This window comes from Moschus berezovskii, chromosome 13, assembly GCF_049115385.1.
Source record: "Moschus berezovskii isolate FMDL1 chromosome 13, NW_MosBer_1.0, whole genome shotgun sequence".
Taxonomy (NCBI): domain Eukaryota; kingdom Metazoa; phylum Chordata; class Mammalia; order Artiodactyla; family Moschidae; genus Moschus; species Moschus berezovskii.
The window spans coordinates 11,337,108-11,354,479 of NC_142472.1; the positions used below are offsets into that span (position 1 = coordinate 11,337,108).

The following is a 17,372-nucleotide window of genomic DNA, read 5'->3' on the forward strand; positions in this document are numbered from 1 at the left end:
CCAAGTGTTGACAGACACGACTGTCTGTCTGTCATGGTACCATGTTGAGGAGAGAGGACAGGTACATGTAGGGTTTCCAGCTGTAGGCGTGAGCCGTGGTGGTCCTGAAGATGGTTCAGTGGGCTCTGACTGTGCCCCTCCCTCCTTCCTACATCTCCTCTCTCCCTTCCGTTTTTCTTCCCTTCTTTCCAGTGAGCTAGAATGGACTAGAGAGGCTGGGACAGAAAATCATACAGTGACACATGTTACAGAGGTACATATTTGGGGGGAAATATTCTTCCATACACATATATCATGATTTAAAATTCATTGCTTAATGTAATTCACGGTGACAGCGCTTTGAAAGCTGCCAGTCTGAGGAGACATCCGAGCTTGTGGGTTTTTCGCGTCCAGCACCCGCTGTGGCTTGTCAGCCCCAGTCCATGTGATGTCAGTGTTGGCCGCGGTGCTTCTGTGGTCCGGGGCTCCAGGATGGGTTTCTGTGGAGATCTTGTTTACGTGCAGCAAGATCAAAGGATGGCAGTCATGAGTGAGACCACCTGTAAACTTAACTTTTAGAGTTGTTGAGACAATTAAGTGAGACCGTGTGACCGAATTTCTGTGTTCAGCCTCTGGCGTGTAGTAAGAATTAGGTACACGTGACAGACTCTGTTAAAGATGTGCCCAGCACTGTTTATATAAAGTTTTTCTGTAAGTTTTACCATGGAATTTATTTTTAAAGTGTAAATCCCCTACATTGTCTTGATGACTAGAGTGCCCTAAATAGAGCCCATTCTGTGATTTGAATTAAACTTCAGATACCCTGTTCATCATCTCTCTCTTTCCATCCCTCCTCTGCCTTTTTCTCCAAATGGAATCTTTTTTTTTTTTTGGACCTTTTTGAAAGTCTTGTGGTTAAAGCAGAGATGAAAATTTTGTGGGGAAAGATCTGCAAAATAAATTTCTTAGAATGAGTTGGGATAGATGGCTCAGCCCTCAGGCCCAGACCGTGCCTCACAGAATGAATGAGCCAAAGTTATTGACTCAACAAAGATTTCCCTGAAGTGCTCTGTGAATTTAATAAAGCTGGATAGCTCTAACTGGCCATCATTGAAGAAGTCATCTTACCATTCCCTTCTGAATTCTCAGCACCAGGAATGCTTTTGGGAATTCACTGTGTTGGAGACAGTCATGTGCTTTGGAGAGATAACTGTCGAGGACAGAGTGCCTTCGGGAGAAATTCAGCTTTTTTTTTTTTTTAAATAAGCTACAGGTGTACAATATAGTGATTCACAGTTTTTAAAATTTAAACAAATAACTGCATATGTAGTTATTATAAAATATTTGCTGTATTCCTCTTGTAAAATATGTCCTTGTAACTTATTTTACAGGTAATAGTTTGTACCTCAGTTCCTTACCCTTATATTTTCCCTTCCCCTTTCCCTCTCCTCAGCTGGTAACCACTAGTATATTCTCTGTATCTGTGAGTCTTCTTTTTTGTAATACTCTCTAGTTCGTTGTATAAATTCTACATACAAGTGATATCATGCAGTATCTGTCTTTCTCTGTCTGACTTGTTTCACTAAGCACAGTGCCCTCCAAGTTCATCCAGGTAGGTGCAAATGGCATTGTTCCCTTCTTTTTCTGGCTGAGTAGCGTTCCACTGTGTCTGTGTACCATGTTTTCTTTATCTGTTCATCTGTTGCTGGACACTTAGGTTGTGTCCATATCTTGGCTATTGTAAATAATGCTGCAGTGAACATTGGGGTGCATGTATCTTCAAATAGTGTTTGGATATATCCACAGGAGTGAAATTACTGGGCTGTAGTTTTTTTGAAGTATAATTGCAATAGTTTTTAAAATGGCAGACAAATTTTATGTTTATATTTTCCTTTTTATTTCCTTTCCTTATTCATATTGAGACAATATTTCTTTTTTTTTCATATCGAGACAATATTTCTATACTGACACAATGACAGTACAATTTTTAAAATATTCAGCTGCTAAAATCCAAGATGCACGGACTTGAAGTGTTACGGAATCTGAATTTTGTCTCTCCTCACATGTGAGAACAGCTTTCCGATAGCCGTAACTCCGTATTTGAAGCACATGAACTGTCTTCATGCATGCGTGGGTGCTCTGTGGCTCGGTCGTGTCCGAGTCTTTGTGACCCACCCTGGACGGGAGTCCTCCAGGCTCCTCTGTCCATGGAATTTTCCAGGCAGGAATACTGGAGTGGGTGCGTTTTTACACAGATTATGCTGTGTACCTTTTCCATTGTTTGAGCTCAGTATACCTTACCACTAAGTGCTTTCTTCAGATGTCTGCCTAAAACAGCATTTCCTGAGAGGAGGCTGGTGGAGGCCAAGAGGAGGTCTCCCTCAGCCGTCATGCATTTGCCCTGCTTCCTTCTTTTTCACTTCATGTTTCGTGTACAGTTTGGACCTTGGCACTCGCTGTGTTCGTTGTTCTCTTCTGTTCCTTCAGCCCCCCAGTGGGCCCCTCCCCTACCAGTGTGTTCAGTAAGGATGAAAAGCTTTGCAAATAGCTCTTTTGGCAGCTTCTCATATTTGACAAAGCATTGGCGTTTGTGGGTTTATTGGTTTCTCTTCAAAAAACTGAGCTCCCTCAGAAACCGTGGCTTTGCTCCATGACCCCCCGTAGCTGTGACTGAAGTTCCGACTTTGCCTGCAGCTTCCTGAGCTGAGGGGTAAATCAGCACCTGTATAAACGCTGTTGGTCCGTTCATTTTGCAGTGTGAAATGAAGAAGCAGAAGTTGCCTGTCAGTGAAGAATTTCAGTCTCAGCTTTATTGTTTTCAGTGATGGTGCATAGTTTGAAGTGTTTTTCTAAGAAGTTCCTTACCAAGTGTAATGAGGAATTACTATAGTTCTTAGTTATAGTACATAAGTTAATCTAATATAAACTAGTTAAAACAGAAGGAAAATGGGCATATGAAGCCTGTTTCTTGGGCTTATCTGTCCTTTGTGAGGGGTGGGAGGAGAGAATGGGAGGTAAGACTAGTTACCCTCCCGGGTTTCCTGTTATTTCATATCAGTTGTTCCTGGAAGTTATAGGAAATCTGTGCCTAGTAAGTAAGTTGGTTTTCTATTTTTTTAATGTATATATAACATATCATATACATAACATACCATTTACCATCTTTCTTGGTATCATTTGGTGGCCTTAAGTACTTTCACATTGTTGTGTAACCATCCATCTTCAGAACTCTTTCATCATTACAAACTCTGTTTCCATTAAATAACAACTCCCCATTTCCTCTTCCCCTCAGCCCCTGGAAACCGCCATTCTACCTTTTGTTTTGTTCTTGGCCGCGCCTCATGGTCTTCGGGTGTCTTAGTCCCCTGACGACGGATCAGATCTCTGCTCTCCACAGTAGAAGCGCAGGGTCTTAACCCCTGCTCGGCCAGGAAAGTCCCTCTACTTTCCGTTTCTATGAATTTGCCTGTGCCAGGTACCTGCTGTAAGTGGACTCGTACAGTACTTGTCCTTTTGTGGCTGGCTTTTGGCAACCCACTCCAGTACTCTTGCCTGGAGAATTCCGTGGACAGAGGAGCCTGTTGGGCTGCTCCATGGGGTCGCACAGAGTCGAACACGACTGAAGTGACTTAGCATGTTTCACTTAGTGTAAGGTCCCCAGGCTTCTTCCGTGTTGTTGTAGCCTGTGTCAGAATTCCTTTTTAAGGCTGAATAATATTCCCTTGCGTGTACATACCCCATTTTGTTTATTCATTCGTCTTTTGATGGACACTTAGATTGCTTCCACCTCTTGGCTGTTGTGCTATGATCATGGGTGTATATGAACATCTCTTTGAAACTGCGCTTTCAATTCTCTTAGGGCTTGACCCAGAAGTGGAACTGCTGGATCATAAGATAATTCTGTGAGGAATTGCCATACTGTATTTCAAAGTGACCTGCACTATTTGACATTCCTACCAGCAAGGAAGTTGGTTTCTTTTAGCCCAAGCTGTTCTTCCTTTTGGAGCGCTGTTTTATATAAAAGGTTTAACTTGGTCTCCTGCCAAAGAAAAAGGAGGAGTCTCTCCCCCTTTTTAGGGGGAACTCTGGTCATGTCTGGAAGACCACCGCCCTTTTTAATGATCTTTGCTGAAACTTCTGCCCCTTCATCAACTATCTTAACTCTTTTTTCCTGTTCCTACACCCACGTTTCTCTCTTTTAATTATTTTTTTTATCAATAGAAGTAATCTATAGTTTGACTTTATTGCATTCTCACATACATGAATTTTATGAAAAGGGTGCTTATATTTTTGGAAGAACTATCTCGCTCTTTCCTCTTAGTATCAAGGAGGAAAATTTTTAACTTGGGGTAAAAGAGATTGACATTTATTGGGCATGTGGTATATACGAGGCCCTCTGCTAGACACTAGACTTAGTGTTTGATTATACTGATAGAATAAAAAATAGAGTGTTGACAGGTCAACTTATATAAGGTTTCTTTGCTCAGCAGGATTCACTGCATTAACTTATGAAATATGGACTGTTAGGGATGGAAATAAGCTTTTCATATGGACTGGCTATCATGAGGGCACTTAAATAGAATAAATGACACGTAAGAGCGAATTCTACCCGTACTGCATTTATCTGGGCTTTATGAAACGTGACTGTATCATATGTAGTATATTATTACATGAGGTGTAGACGTTATTTAAAACAGAAGAACACTCAGCAAGGAGAGAGGTTGCCAGTGGGAGCAGCAGCTCCAGGTGGTATGCTTTGGGGGTGAGGGGTCTCAACTCGTGACACCTGTGTGCCGTGGTGTCTGTGGCTGAATGGCTGAGGCGGTGTGGCCCAGTTCTCCCTGACCTTACTCTTAATATAGTCTGGAGCCCCTCTCCCAGCCCTGGTATGCATGCCCTGAGGACAGCCCCAGGCACCCTCCCTGTTACTTGGTTCAGTTCAGTTCAGTCGCTCAGTCATGCCCGACTCTTTGCGACCCCATGAATCATAGCACGCCAGGCCTCCCTGTCCATCACCAACTCCCGGAGTTCACTCAAACTCACCTCCATCAAGTCGGTGATGCCATCCAGCCATCTCATTCTCTGTCGTCCCCGTCTCCTCCCGCCCCCAATCACTCCCAGCATCAGAGTCTTTTCCAGTGAGTCAACTCGTCGCATGAGGTGGCCAAAGTATTGGAGTTTCAGCTTTAGCATCAATCCCTCCAATGAACACCCAGGATTGATCTCCTTTAGAATGGACTGGTTGGATCTCCTTGCAGTCCAAGGGACTCTCAAGAGTCTTCTCCAGCACCACAGTTCAAAAGCATCAATTCTTCGGCGCTCAGCTTTCTTCTCAGTCCAACTCTCACATCCATACGTGACCACGGGAAAAACCATAGCCTTGACTAGACAGACCTTTGTTGGCTTGATTAGTGTAGTCCAAGAAAAAGTGAAACAAAGTGAAAGTGAAAGTCTCTCAGTCGTGTCTGACTCTTTGCGACCCCATGGACTGTACATGGAATTCTCCAGGCCAGAATACTGGAGTGGGTAGCCTTTCCCTTCTCCAGGGATCTTCCCAACCCAGGTCTCCTGCCTTGCAGGTGGATTCTTTACCAGCTGAGCCACAAGGGAAGCCCATCCTGAGAATTTCACCAAAGCAACCTTCAGACATCCTTGAATTCCTTAAATTGATCCTTGAATTCCTTAAATTGATTCCTTAAATTCATCCTTGAATTCCTTGAATTCCACAGTGGCTGTTTTGAGTGACACTGTAAATCCTTTGTGAAGCATAAAGCAACAACTATTAACGTATTTATAACAGTTTCTTGGTTGAGTTCTCTCCTGTTATTTTATTTGAACTTTGAGGACCTTAGGGGGTTGGCAGAATTAGATACAATCCTGTTCACCTCTTCTATCTTAAATAACAGTTTTATTGAGATATAATTTAATGTTGGAGTTGCTCTACAGACATAGGATTGTCCCCCACCCAAAATTTGCTTTGTGTGTTGGAAATGACATCACACACACACACACACACACACAAACTCACGGCAAGAGAGTTCACACATACACACATCAAGAGAGTTTGATAAGGTTTACTACTTAGGCAATGAAGTTCTGTAAGGAGAGTGGGGCTGCACCCAAGCATGTCTGCAAATGGCTTGACAGGGCAGGGAAAGGAGACTGACTTGGGGATCCTGTGGGGGCTGGGGCTGGGCTGAGAGTTCCTGAGAGTGGATTGAATTCCCCGCTGGCACGAAGGGAGGGAGCCACCCGGCCCTCCCTGCCACTTGCCCACAGAGGGAGGAAGGAGAGGTGAGACTTAAAAGCTGATAGCAGTAAAACATCAAATATGGAGTCAGGCTCTTTGTTGTGTTCACCTGCAGCAAAATCCACTTTTTAAAAGTGTTCTTTATACAACACAGGGAGTATAGCCAGTAGTTTTTAGTAGCTATAAATGGAATATAACCTTTAAAAATTGGGAATCACTGTGTTGTATACCTGTAACTTATATAAAATTATACATCAGCTGTTCCTCAATAAAAAAGAAAAGAAGTTCAGTCTAGTGGTTTTTAGTATATTTACAGACTATGTATTATGTATAGATAGCATATATGCTAGAACCACTAATTTCTGAACATTCTCATTAACCCTAAAAGAAACACCATGCCCGTTAGCAGTCATCCTGCATTCCCTGAAATCTGCTAATCTACTCTCTATCCCTATGAATTGACCTAATTCTGGACATTTTAAAAAATGAGTTAATATGAGGTCGTTTTAACTGCCTTCTTTCACTCAGTGTGACATTTTCCAGCTTCATCCCCTTTGTACCGTGCATTGGGACACCATTCCTTTTTTATGGCTGAGCAATATTCCACTGCTCTCCTGGTCTGTCATGTTAAAAGATGATTGCCTTGGATCTGAGGGTGTGGAGGTGATGGGAGAACCGGGTATCATTATTAGCAGGAGGGATAGAAATAGACTTGGATCTCAAAGGGAGTCAAGGGCAGACATCCTGTCCTGGGAGATGTGTAAATTCGGGGTTACATTTCAAGATGTGAGAGTAAACGTGATCCTCCAAATCAAAATTTGTGCTCTGTAGGTAGCGGAAACGATTGCCAATAGATATCACCCATCTATTCATGTCCTCTGATGGGGTTCATGGTAATTATCATTTTACACTTGTCCAAGATCATTCTGATAAGAGAGTGCAAAACCAAATGCACATTTTGAGTGATTCATTTTGTCATGCTTCTATTAGCATGAAAATCACTTTTTGGCCTTGTATCCTTCGCTCTAAATGTTTTCTGTTTTCCTTGCTCACTAATTTTGCTGGTTGGAAAATGATTGATATTTACAGTTGATACAATTGCTTAAATGGTTATTAAATGTATCTCTAGGAGGAATTTCTTTTTCCTCTGAATGATTGTTAGGAAATTGTTTCATTCTCTTTCATTGTTTTAAATATTAACTTTTAGGGTTTTTTTTTTAAAGTAAATCAAGTAGAATATACCAGCAACTTCATATTTGCTTGCTTATCATTTATGATCCATTGTGAAGTTCAAACATCATCTTTTGTACATTAAGTAGTATTCACTGGCTTCTGCACCCCAGATATCTAAGTAATACTAGTAAATTAAGTTTAAATTTCTAGGTATCATCTTTATTTAATTCATTTAACTATTACTTTTTAAAAATTGTTTCCCTTACAGTGTAGGAGTTAGTTTGGTTGATGAATTTTCTGAAATCTTAAGACAATTTTTAACCCAGGTGTTTACTGATGTACAGTCTACAAGGTTCAGTTTCTGTGCAGTTAAGTGCCCATGTTATTCATCTGCCAGTACTGTGATGTCAGGACTGGTGGCTCAAACAGTAAGAATCCGCACCCTGTGCAGGAGACCTGGGTTCAACCCCTGGGTCGGGAAGATCTGCTAGAGAGGGGAATGGCAACCCGCTCCAGTATTCTTACCTGGAAAATCCCCATGGACAGAGGAGGAGCCTGGTGGGCTACAGTCCGTGGGGTCACAAAAGAATAGGACACAACTATCACTCTCACTGTGATGTCACGTGAAGACTTAGATCTTCTGATGTCAGCACGTGGGTGTGATAACTCTTCTTTAATGGAACTGCCATTTTTTTATTTTTGGTAATAAATTCAATAAAGACTTTACTTATTGGTGTTCATAATAAACACCCCGTCCTCCCCTCTAGGTTGTCACAAAGCACTGAACTGAGCTCGCTGTGCTATACAGCAACTTCGCACTAACTGTCTGTTTTACAAATGATATCTTATACCTTTCGTTGCTGCTCTCGCGACAGAATTACCATTCTGAAGCTGATTGCTTTAGACCACATATGGTTATTCTGGTCTTTTTTTTTTTTTTTTTGCATGTGGCCAGTATCTACTCCTTTGATCTCTGTAGCTATTTGATACACTTTGCATAAAAATTCAGGAGATAGACAGATCCTAGACTTCTACTTACTGTTGGTAAACTAGCCATAGAAAACACAAATGTTGGAATTATGTGATTGCATGTTATTCTCTAAAGATTTACTTTCCCTGCATGACACAGGTTTCTGTTACCAACCTGTAGGTACTCAATTATAATTCAGTCTAACTTTGAAATCTATAGCTAGAAAATGAAAACCATCTGTTGCCTTGTGAAATAAGGAAGAATGTCAGAATAGATTTTAAAAGAGCAGTAATTTTTTTCTAGATGCATGTTGTAGGTGGGAGGGGTTTCCTTGTGTGTTCATGATGGTCTTTTTATGTAATTTGCTTTTCATTTTCTAGAAGGAAAAATGGCAAGAGTCAACTTGGTATTATATCAATGACAAGCTTTCCTATCAGCTAGTCCCAAAGATATCACAAGGTAGAACGGTGTTACTAAGTTCAGTCTGCAGTTGAAGGACTTGGATTGCTTATGCACCAAAAACAATAACCTTGTTGCTTGTGGCCCTTAAGTGTGCATTTACCCTTGCATGCCAGAGCGCTGCTTCAGGGGGCGCCAGGTAACCCTGTATCCATGTTCTCATTTGCATCTTTGGGTACCAGCCAGGGGAGAATTCTTTTAAGCAGTGCAACTTGCTAGCCCCCTCTCCAGCAGAGAGTGAGAGTGGGCAGAAGTCAAGATTGACACAGCAATTCCATGTTCCCTTGTGGTTTGCTGTCAGCAAGCTGTTACCCACACACGCCAAAGGTTGTTTGAAGTAGGCTTACACATGTTTCCATAGCAGCAGTCATCTTAGTGATTCCTCTCGTTTTTTGGACTTTTTTTTTCCCTTTTGCTTCTCTGTTCCTCGCTGATGCAGGATTAAACAAACAGCATATTTAGGTCAAGGAAAGAGATGTTTGCTAATATAGATGCTAGGCTAAGCATTCTGGGAGCGAGGTTTCTTGCAGCAGATGAACATTCTTTGTGCCTTCCGGCAGCCTCTGCAGCAGGGTGACTGTCTGGCTCCGTCTTTTTCATTTTGGGGCAGGTTCTGAGATTCAGAACAATCCCGAGCAAATCACTGGAGCCGGCAGTTTTCCAGTAACCACATGTACATCTTCTGCTTATTTGTCCTTTGGTATTAACAGTGAGGAAGTCTGTTGGAAAAAATACAGTACTTTAAAGATTTTGGTGCATCCGAGGTGTGTCATCTTGTTTTTTTGCACCACCCCTCCTGTGTTACACTCGGAGCTCGGAATTTTTTTTTTTTTTTTGTCAGGCGGCTGGGCAGCTCGGAGCTTCCCTTCTGTTCTGGTGTCGGCAACTGCCTGTCATGAAGATGGTACAGTGGGAGCCTGCTCTGGAGAGCCAAGGAAGATAATGTGGAAATGGAGTAGAGATTGCTAGAGACCTGAGCATCCACAGCTTGGGGATGGGTTGCACTACTAGTGTGATTCTGTTTAAAGGCATCCGCACCGTTTTTGAGAGAAACTGTGCTTATATGTGCAAACAGCAAGGAGAGAATAATGCCCTTGAATGCACAGCATACAATTGGACAAAAGAAGACTCAGAACTATTGATCGCCTCCTGTCTGGTAAATGCTGTCTCTTAATTAACAAGTAGTTGGTTGGGGTTAGAATAAAACTAGCCTTTACTTGTAAAGCAAATATACTCATTTATTTCAGTATGCTTATGTATATATAGCTTGTGTGTGTCAGTGGGTAGTGAGTGGCCTTCAGTTTTAAATTGTGAGGTGCCTGTTTGTATGTGTGAGAATGTGATGTGTTAATCAGACCTGAAATACATGCAGAGAGAGCAGCTGGAGTAAGGCATGTGGTCACAGAACAGTTTTCTGAGTTAGCTTTATGAGCTTACGTGTTCTCAGTATAACGCCAGAAATAACAGTAGGCAAAGCTGGTATCTAGGGTCTTAGGGATCGAACCCTCTACCTGTGATGGTGAATTGCTCAGTCCCTTTACCTCTTAGCCTTTCACTTGGCTAGATTGTCCTTACGAATGGCTGTGGTTCGTCCTTTGATTCGGGGCAGAAATGTAAAGGAAACATGAAAGAAAGCTGTAATGGGTGTGAGAAAGGTATTTACAGGCTTATTCTTTTAAATCGGCCGTTTAGAATTTTGTGAGTGAAGGCTCTTGAGAGTCAGAGGAAGCTCAGTTGACATTCCTGTGATGGTTCCTCCTTCCCAGTGCACGAGGAGGTGTCAAGTCACAGATGGGTGTGCCTCTCCGTGGCCTTCTCACAAATACCAGGCTCACGAGAAAGCTCCGTGTTGGTTTCCTCCCTCCTCATGCCTTGCCGTTTTTCCTTCTGTTCTTTTGGCAGTTCTTGTCCAAACAAGTGAGGAATAATACATGTGTGCGTTTTTCATGTAGGGGGATGGCCAGCAGGAGCCCGGTATGGCCAGAGCAGGGCATGCGGAACCCCTGAAACCTTGCTGGTCCGTGGGCTGTCATCCGAGACCTGGAGGCTGGCATGCCACATCTCCTCTGCCACCCCATCCCGCTCCCGGGATCAAACCAGGTTGGCCCAGCCTTGCAGGAGCCCCAAGAGAGGATGCATCTTAGGGAGAGGTTTATGGGGTGTTAGCTCTCAGAATCCCTGGGAGGAAAGGGAAGGAGAGCTTCGGATGAGCCTCAGATGTGTTTTGGAAGGCAGTAAGCGTTACGTGTGGGCATGCAGTGTAAGTGGTGCTGTCTTAACTATTAAATATTTTAAACTCTAAAGTACTTTGGGATATGCTTTTGCGAATGACTAGCATCACAGCTTAGGAGGACTGGCCCATTAGAGTGTCTGTCCGTTTGGGGTAGTCCCTCCCCTGGCAGCCCTCGGACTGCCTGGCTGTGGTGCCAGCACCTCTCCCACGCCACCAGCCTCTTTCCTGCTCCTGCAGGCCACACCGACTTGGTGCTTGGTTAACATGCCTGCGAGAGACCCTGCTTGTTTTTCATTATCATTTATTGCATGAGGGAATACTAACCTGCCCCGGGGCTTTGTTGGGACTCTAGGACTGGGTGTGAAGCCCTGGTCCTGTGCCTCGGGTCAGATGCCCTCAGCTGCCACTCCCGCCCACACCAGCAGACCCGGCAAGTTGACGAGACCACGCGTGCCTGTGGCCGAGGCTCTGTGGGTAGAAGGGTGCACCCTCTCACTCCAAACTGGCCTCCCCGCCTCTCTCTTTTCTTGACCCCTTGGAGTCTTCTCTGCGTGACTGACAGTGGTCTTTGGGGAAGGGAAGGCAGACCATCCTTCTGCTCAGAGTCAGATCCAGAGTCCTTCAGATGACTTCTGGGTCCATCCCCAGCCTGCCCCACCAGGCCCTGCTTCCTCCGTGTCACCTTTCTCCTGGCTCCTCTCTCTTTGACCTTTTCTCCTGGGATCTCTACCTGGGCATTTACCTGGTCCACCCCGGCCTCCTAGGGGCTTTGCCCAGAGTTCCCCGTGGCAGCGAGGCTTCCTTGACCCCTGGTGTAATTGTGCCACACCATCCACGCACTCTTCTCTGAGCCCCTGCCATACCCCTGACATAGAGTTAGGTGAGACTAATGGCATAAGTATAGTAATAGTAATTATTGGTGTTACTTACGGTACTTACACAGGAATAAGATTTATGATGGCAGGGGTTTTCGTCTGTTTTACTGACTGCTTCTGCCTTCAACAGCCAGAATAATCCCTGACTCCTATTAAATGCTCAGCTAATGAGTGAATTCTGAGGAAATGGTTTTATGGTCCTGAACTCAAACTTGGAGAAGCTGTTGAGAAGATCTTCTGAAACCAGGCTTTTTTTTTTTTTCCCCAAAAAACATTTTTGTCTTGGAGTTACCCTAAGAAGTTGCATGGTCCTAAGCTGGCCATTCCAGGGGTTTACTATGATCCTTCAGCGACAGTTGAGGATGCTGTCATTGGGTATTGTCCAGACTGGCTCTTTTGAGACCTGTTCCGTGGTGTAGGCTTCTGAGGACCTTCTCATCCTTTGGTTTGATCCAGCCAAGCTGTTGATTAAGGGACAGTTGCCCAGTGGCCCTCCCTTGGGCCTGCTCCATACAAAGTAGACTGATCCTTTGTAGGTCTTCGTCAGGCTCCTCAGCCTTGGTTAGGAGAGTGTCTCTCCTTCTTTCAGCTGACGTAGTGACTGTGGCTTGTGGCTGGACCTTAACTATCAGCACGTCAGAGCTGTCCCTCACTGTTCCTCAGAGTATAACCCCCTCCCTGGCCTCTTAATATGTAACAAACCCGTATGGAGGAAGAATAATGTTCATGAGGCCACCAATCCTCTAGAGACGCTAAAATACCCCAGTTACATGCCTGTCTGTCAGAATTCACCGGGGTGGACTGTCTCGTTCTGGCCTCGGAGGAGTTGCTGCTTCTGAACTAAGCTTTGTGTTTTCCTCCTGCCCACAGTGAAGGTATGAGAACCACCCTACGAAAGTGATGTCTACCGTGAGGGTGTGGAGGATGCTGCTCATTTGCTTTTGGAATGGTGAAGAGTCACCATAGAGTAGTGACTAAGAGTCCCAAATCCACAACTTGCTGGCTGTGTGGCTTTGGGCAATTTACCTAGCCTCTCTGTTCCTCAGTTTCCTTATCCATTAGATGCAGATAATAACAGTACTTAACCTCATCAGGTTTTTAAATGAGTGACTGTATCTGAAGTTCTTAGGACAGTGTCTTCGTGTAAGTTAGTGCTAATTGTTAGCAATTATAATTATTTCTATTTTTTTAGTGTTCCTTTTATGAAGAGCCCTGGAAGAAATTTCTTCTCTTCATGCTCTGAATGATGGTGCTTTTCCTGAGGAGCTACTTTGTGTAGCATAAGTGCTAATTGTATTTATTTTATATACATTATGATTCACGTAACTGACCTCAGCCACCTCTTCAGTTGACTGTTAAAAGAAAGCTTAGTTTCACACACATGACCTGATTTTGACAGCTATATGGACTCTTTCAAAATGATTTGTTATATATTTCCTTTAAACTTTGCTTCTTTTTTTTCCTGTGCTACTATTTTATCACTGCCTACTTTTTCTCATCTGCTTATTAAAATACTTTTAATCTTCTTCTTGCTTATGTAAATCACTTTAAATCCCTTTGAAACAAAGCAGAGCATGAATTAATAAAGCTAGAGAACTTTGGTGAAGAACAAACCTTCAGGTTGGCTCTGAAGCAAAATCAGATGGCTTTTTTTGTGTGGGTTAAGTTTCATTTGGGGCAAAATGAGAACTGCAGCCTGGGAGACAGCACCTCAAATCTCTCTGTGAAAAGAGGCAGGGTAGGGAAATCAGTATATGTGTGATTTTGGTGAAGGGGGAGGGAGTACATGCAGTCAGGCATACATTTTTCCAGAAGGTTTTGACCAGTCTCGTGAAGCTTTGGCTAGTCATGAGGAGCAGTCATCATCATGAAGGAGTTTAGTGCTTTTCTAGATGTGAGGAGATGCAGATGTCTTTTTTTTTTTTAATGTTAATTCCATAAAAATCTTGTTTTGTTTAGCTTGGTTTTTTTTAAACTTTTTATTTTAACATAAGTGGCCTGCTTTTTTGTTGTTGTTGTGCGGTAGGCTAAATCAAAATTAAGACGTTTTTATATCATTCAGTTAACACTTATGCTGCACGTTACATCTTTATCTGTTACCTAAAAATTACCTGGGTGATTTTTTTAAGATTAGTAAAGTTGACTAAAGATCAGATGTCTCGAGTGCGGATGTTAGCATTGTAAGACTGCAGCTGTCTGATCTTGCGCAGGAAGCTCTTTTTTCCTTTTATGTCGAAAAGACATGAATCAGCTCCGTGGTGGGTGGTACCTGGGGAAAAGGACTTCTCTGGCAGTTGTGGACTGACTGAACTTCAAGTGTACCCCTTGAGGTTCAGATTGATTTTGACTGGTAATTCTAAACTACGGTGGAGGGGCAGGATTGAGTTGCTGCTGCTGCTGCTAAGTCACTTCAGTCGTGTCCGACTCTGTGTGACCCCATAGACGGAAGCCCACCAGGCTCCCCTGTCCCTGGGATTCTCCAGGCAAGAACACTGGAGTGGGTTGCCATTTCCTTCTCCAAGGATTGAGTTAGGGTAGATTTAATTCGTGAGCACAGAATTTTCCTAACATTTTCTCTTTTCTAATTAGTAGACTGTCCAGGTCATTCAGGAAACACCCTTGAGGGGACTTCCCTGCTGATCCGTTGGCTGGGACCCTGTGTTCTCAATTCAGGGGGCCTGGGAACTAGATCTTGCCATGCCGCAGCTAAGACGTGGCACAGCCAAATAAAGAAAGAAGTAAATTAATTAAAGTAAAGAAGGAACACCCTTGAGTGCTTCTTTGTTCTGGGTGCTAGATGTACAGAAATAAGGAGGAAGCTCTCCAGTCTCCACTGGAGGAGGCCCCACCCATTGCCCAGGCACCTTCCATGAGGAGGGGCAGCTTGAGCTGAGACAAAACTCTTGTAAATCCCAGTTCTTCCTCGTCTGTGAAGGTTTGTGATGGACCCAGCCCTGTTGACCAGGACTTGACCTGTTTTCCTCATGGCCAGTGGTAGCTTCTTCCTTTCTTGATGTGTCTGTCATGGCAGAATTGAGGAACTGTGTGATTATTCTGTAGCATGTTCTCGTTTTGCGTAATGTAACTGACGTGGGAGAAGCCACTCAGTGCTAACCTTGATAGCAGCTAGGATTCTGTCAGCCCTTCACAGAGAGCACATTACTGCAAGTCGCAAGGGGAGAAGACAAACTTATCCGCAGTTTCTTTCATGACATGTTGGGATAACAGAGTGATAATCTTACCCATTGTAAATGGATAGTTGATCTTTTTTTCTTACCTCCTTAAAGCTTTGAAGTATTTCATGGTCCTCCTATTGCAAGATTTGTTGCAGGTCTTCAACATGTTCTCAACCTTTACTGCTGTATAGGATTTTATACAGAGACTGCTGGAGTCTCTCCAGGCGAAACAGGCCTTCCTCATGTGAAACACCGACTGATTATGAAATTCATTAGTTTATTCTGTGTGCACCATGCAAAGAGAACAGAGCTGAAGGTGATATGATCACAAGAGCCTGCAGCCCTGCTTGTGTTTGTCTGTCGGGCTGCGGGGCTGTGGGGATGGGTGGGCTGTTGGGAGGGTAAGGGGGAGGTTGTGGTGTAATCAATGACTGGGGTTAGTGGAGACTGGGATAATAATACCCATCAGCTTGAGGCTGTGGGGAAGGTAAAGGCTGGATCTTTATATTTTTTAGATGTTCTCTTGTAACTGTTTCTTGAACTGTGATAACTGTCTTGAGGTGTAAGAAAGCAGAAATCTGCTTGACTGCCTTCTGGAACACTCCTTTGGTTCTTGGTTCGGTCATGGAACCAAGGCTTTGTGTTTTCCATTTTATTTCTCATGTCCTTCCTAATGATGCCATGTGGATTTTGTTGCCGGTTTTGACCGGAGCAGTAAACTCGGCTGATGTTTTCAAGGAACAGTCTGCTCTGATTCCTAGATCCATTTGCTGCGTCCTGGGATTGCATTGCTCTGTTGATGCTGTGAGTGCAGCCAGCACGACCTAGCATGAGAGAGTTTATATTGTCCCTTTCTGCAGTGCTTTTTAAGAATTGACCATCTTTTTAATATTTATTAAATCATGAGCAGGAGATTAACATTCATTGTGGAAACCAAGCCCGGGGTGTTTGCTGCACGAAGGTAACCACTGATAGAAACATTTTGAGGCAAACCTTCTAGGTTTCCCTGGTGGCTCAGATGGTAAAGAATCTGCCTGCAATGCAGGAGACCTCCTGGGTTCGATCCTGGGTGGGAAGATCCCCTGGAGAGGAAAATGGCAACCCACTCCTATATTCTTGCCTGGAGAATTCCATGGACAGAGAAGCCTTTTGGGCTATAACCCATGGAGTTACGAAGAGTCGAACATGACTGAGTGACTAACGCTTCTAGCATTTCATCCATGTATAGTCTTATTCATAAAAATTATATAATGGGTTGCTGTGGACTAAATTGTGTTGTCTTCCCCCTCACCTCCAGTTTGCATGTTGAAGCCCAGAACCACAATGTGACTACCTCTGGAGATAGGGTCTTTAGGATATAATTACGTTAAAGGGGATCATAAGGGTGGGGCCCTAATCCAATAGGACTGTGGCCTTTCTAAGAAGAGTAAGAAATCTCTCTCTGCCATGTGAGCACACAGCAAGAAGGCAGCTGTCTGCGAGCCAGAATGAAGGTCCTTACCAGGCACCAACTGACCATGCTGGTACCCTAACCTTGAACTTCAAGCTCCAGAACTGTGAGAAAATAAATTTCTGTTGTTTAAGCCACTCAGTCAGTGATATTTTATTCTGGCAACCCAAGTAATACATAATAGCATACATGGTATTTTGTTGTATAGTCTTGTTACTTGCTTGAATAGGCTCACAAACATCTTTCTATATCACTGAGTACACATTTATTTCTCATTCTTAATGGTGTCATTTCATTGTGTGGATGAGCCATTTCGGGCTGCTATTAATGGTATAACGTAGATAGAGTAGCTTGTAAACAACTACCATTTCTTTCTTTCCTTCTTTTTTTTTTTCATATTTATTTGGCTGCACTGGGTTTTCAGTCTTTGCTGTGGCATGTGGAATCTTCCATTTGCAGGATGCAAACTCTTAGTTGTGACTTGGGATCTGGTTGCCTGACCAGGATCCAAACCCAGGCCCCCTGCATCGGAAGCACAGAGTCCCAACCACTGGACCACCAGGGAAGTCCCCTACCATTTATTTCCTGTAGAGGGTTGGGAAACCCAAGATGGAGGCATCTACAGATCTAATACCTGGCAAGGACCTGCTTCTTGGCTCGCAGATGGCCATCTTCTCACAGTAACTTCTCATGGAGGAGGTGGTGAGTGAGCTCTCTAGAGCCTGTTCTGTAAAGAGCCCCAGGCCCTTCTTGAGGGTTCCACCCCCAAAAGCTTCCCCTTCAGACAGTGTCACATGGGGAATTTTG

General features: G+C 43.6%; 1 protein-coding gene across 9 annotated transcripts in view; it reads left to right on the forward strand.

The window, feature by feature from the left end:
• The window catches only part of DOCK9 (dedicator of cytokinesis 9), a 279,313-nt gene that overhangs the window by 56,370 nt on the left and 205,571 nt on the right, over positions 1 to 17,372 (forward strand). For 3 of the 9 annotated variants that reach the window (XM_055426592.2, XM_055426596.2, XM_055426598.2), the window contains exon 1: positions 9,494 to 9,987. The exons of the other annotated variants lie outside the window; for them this stretch is intronic. In XM_055426592.2, coding sequence (XP_055282567.2) covers positions 9,826 to 9,987 — 162 coding nt within the window. In that variant the 5' untranslated portion in view covers positions 9,494 to 9,825. Of the gene's footprint in view, positions 1 to 9,493; positions 9,988 to 17,372 lie in introns of those variants that run through there. 9 annotated transcript variants of the gene reach the window in all.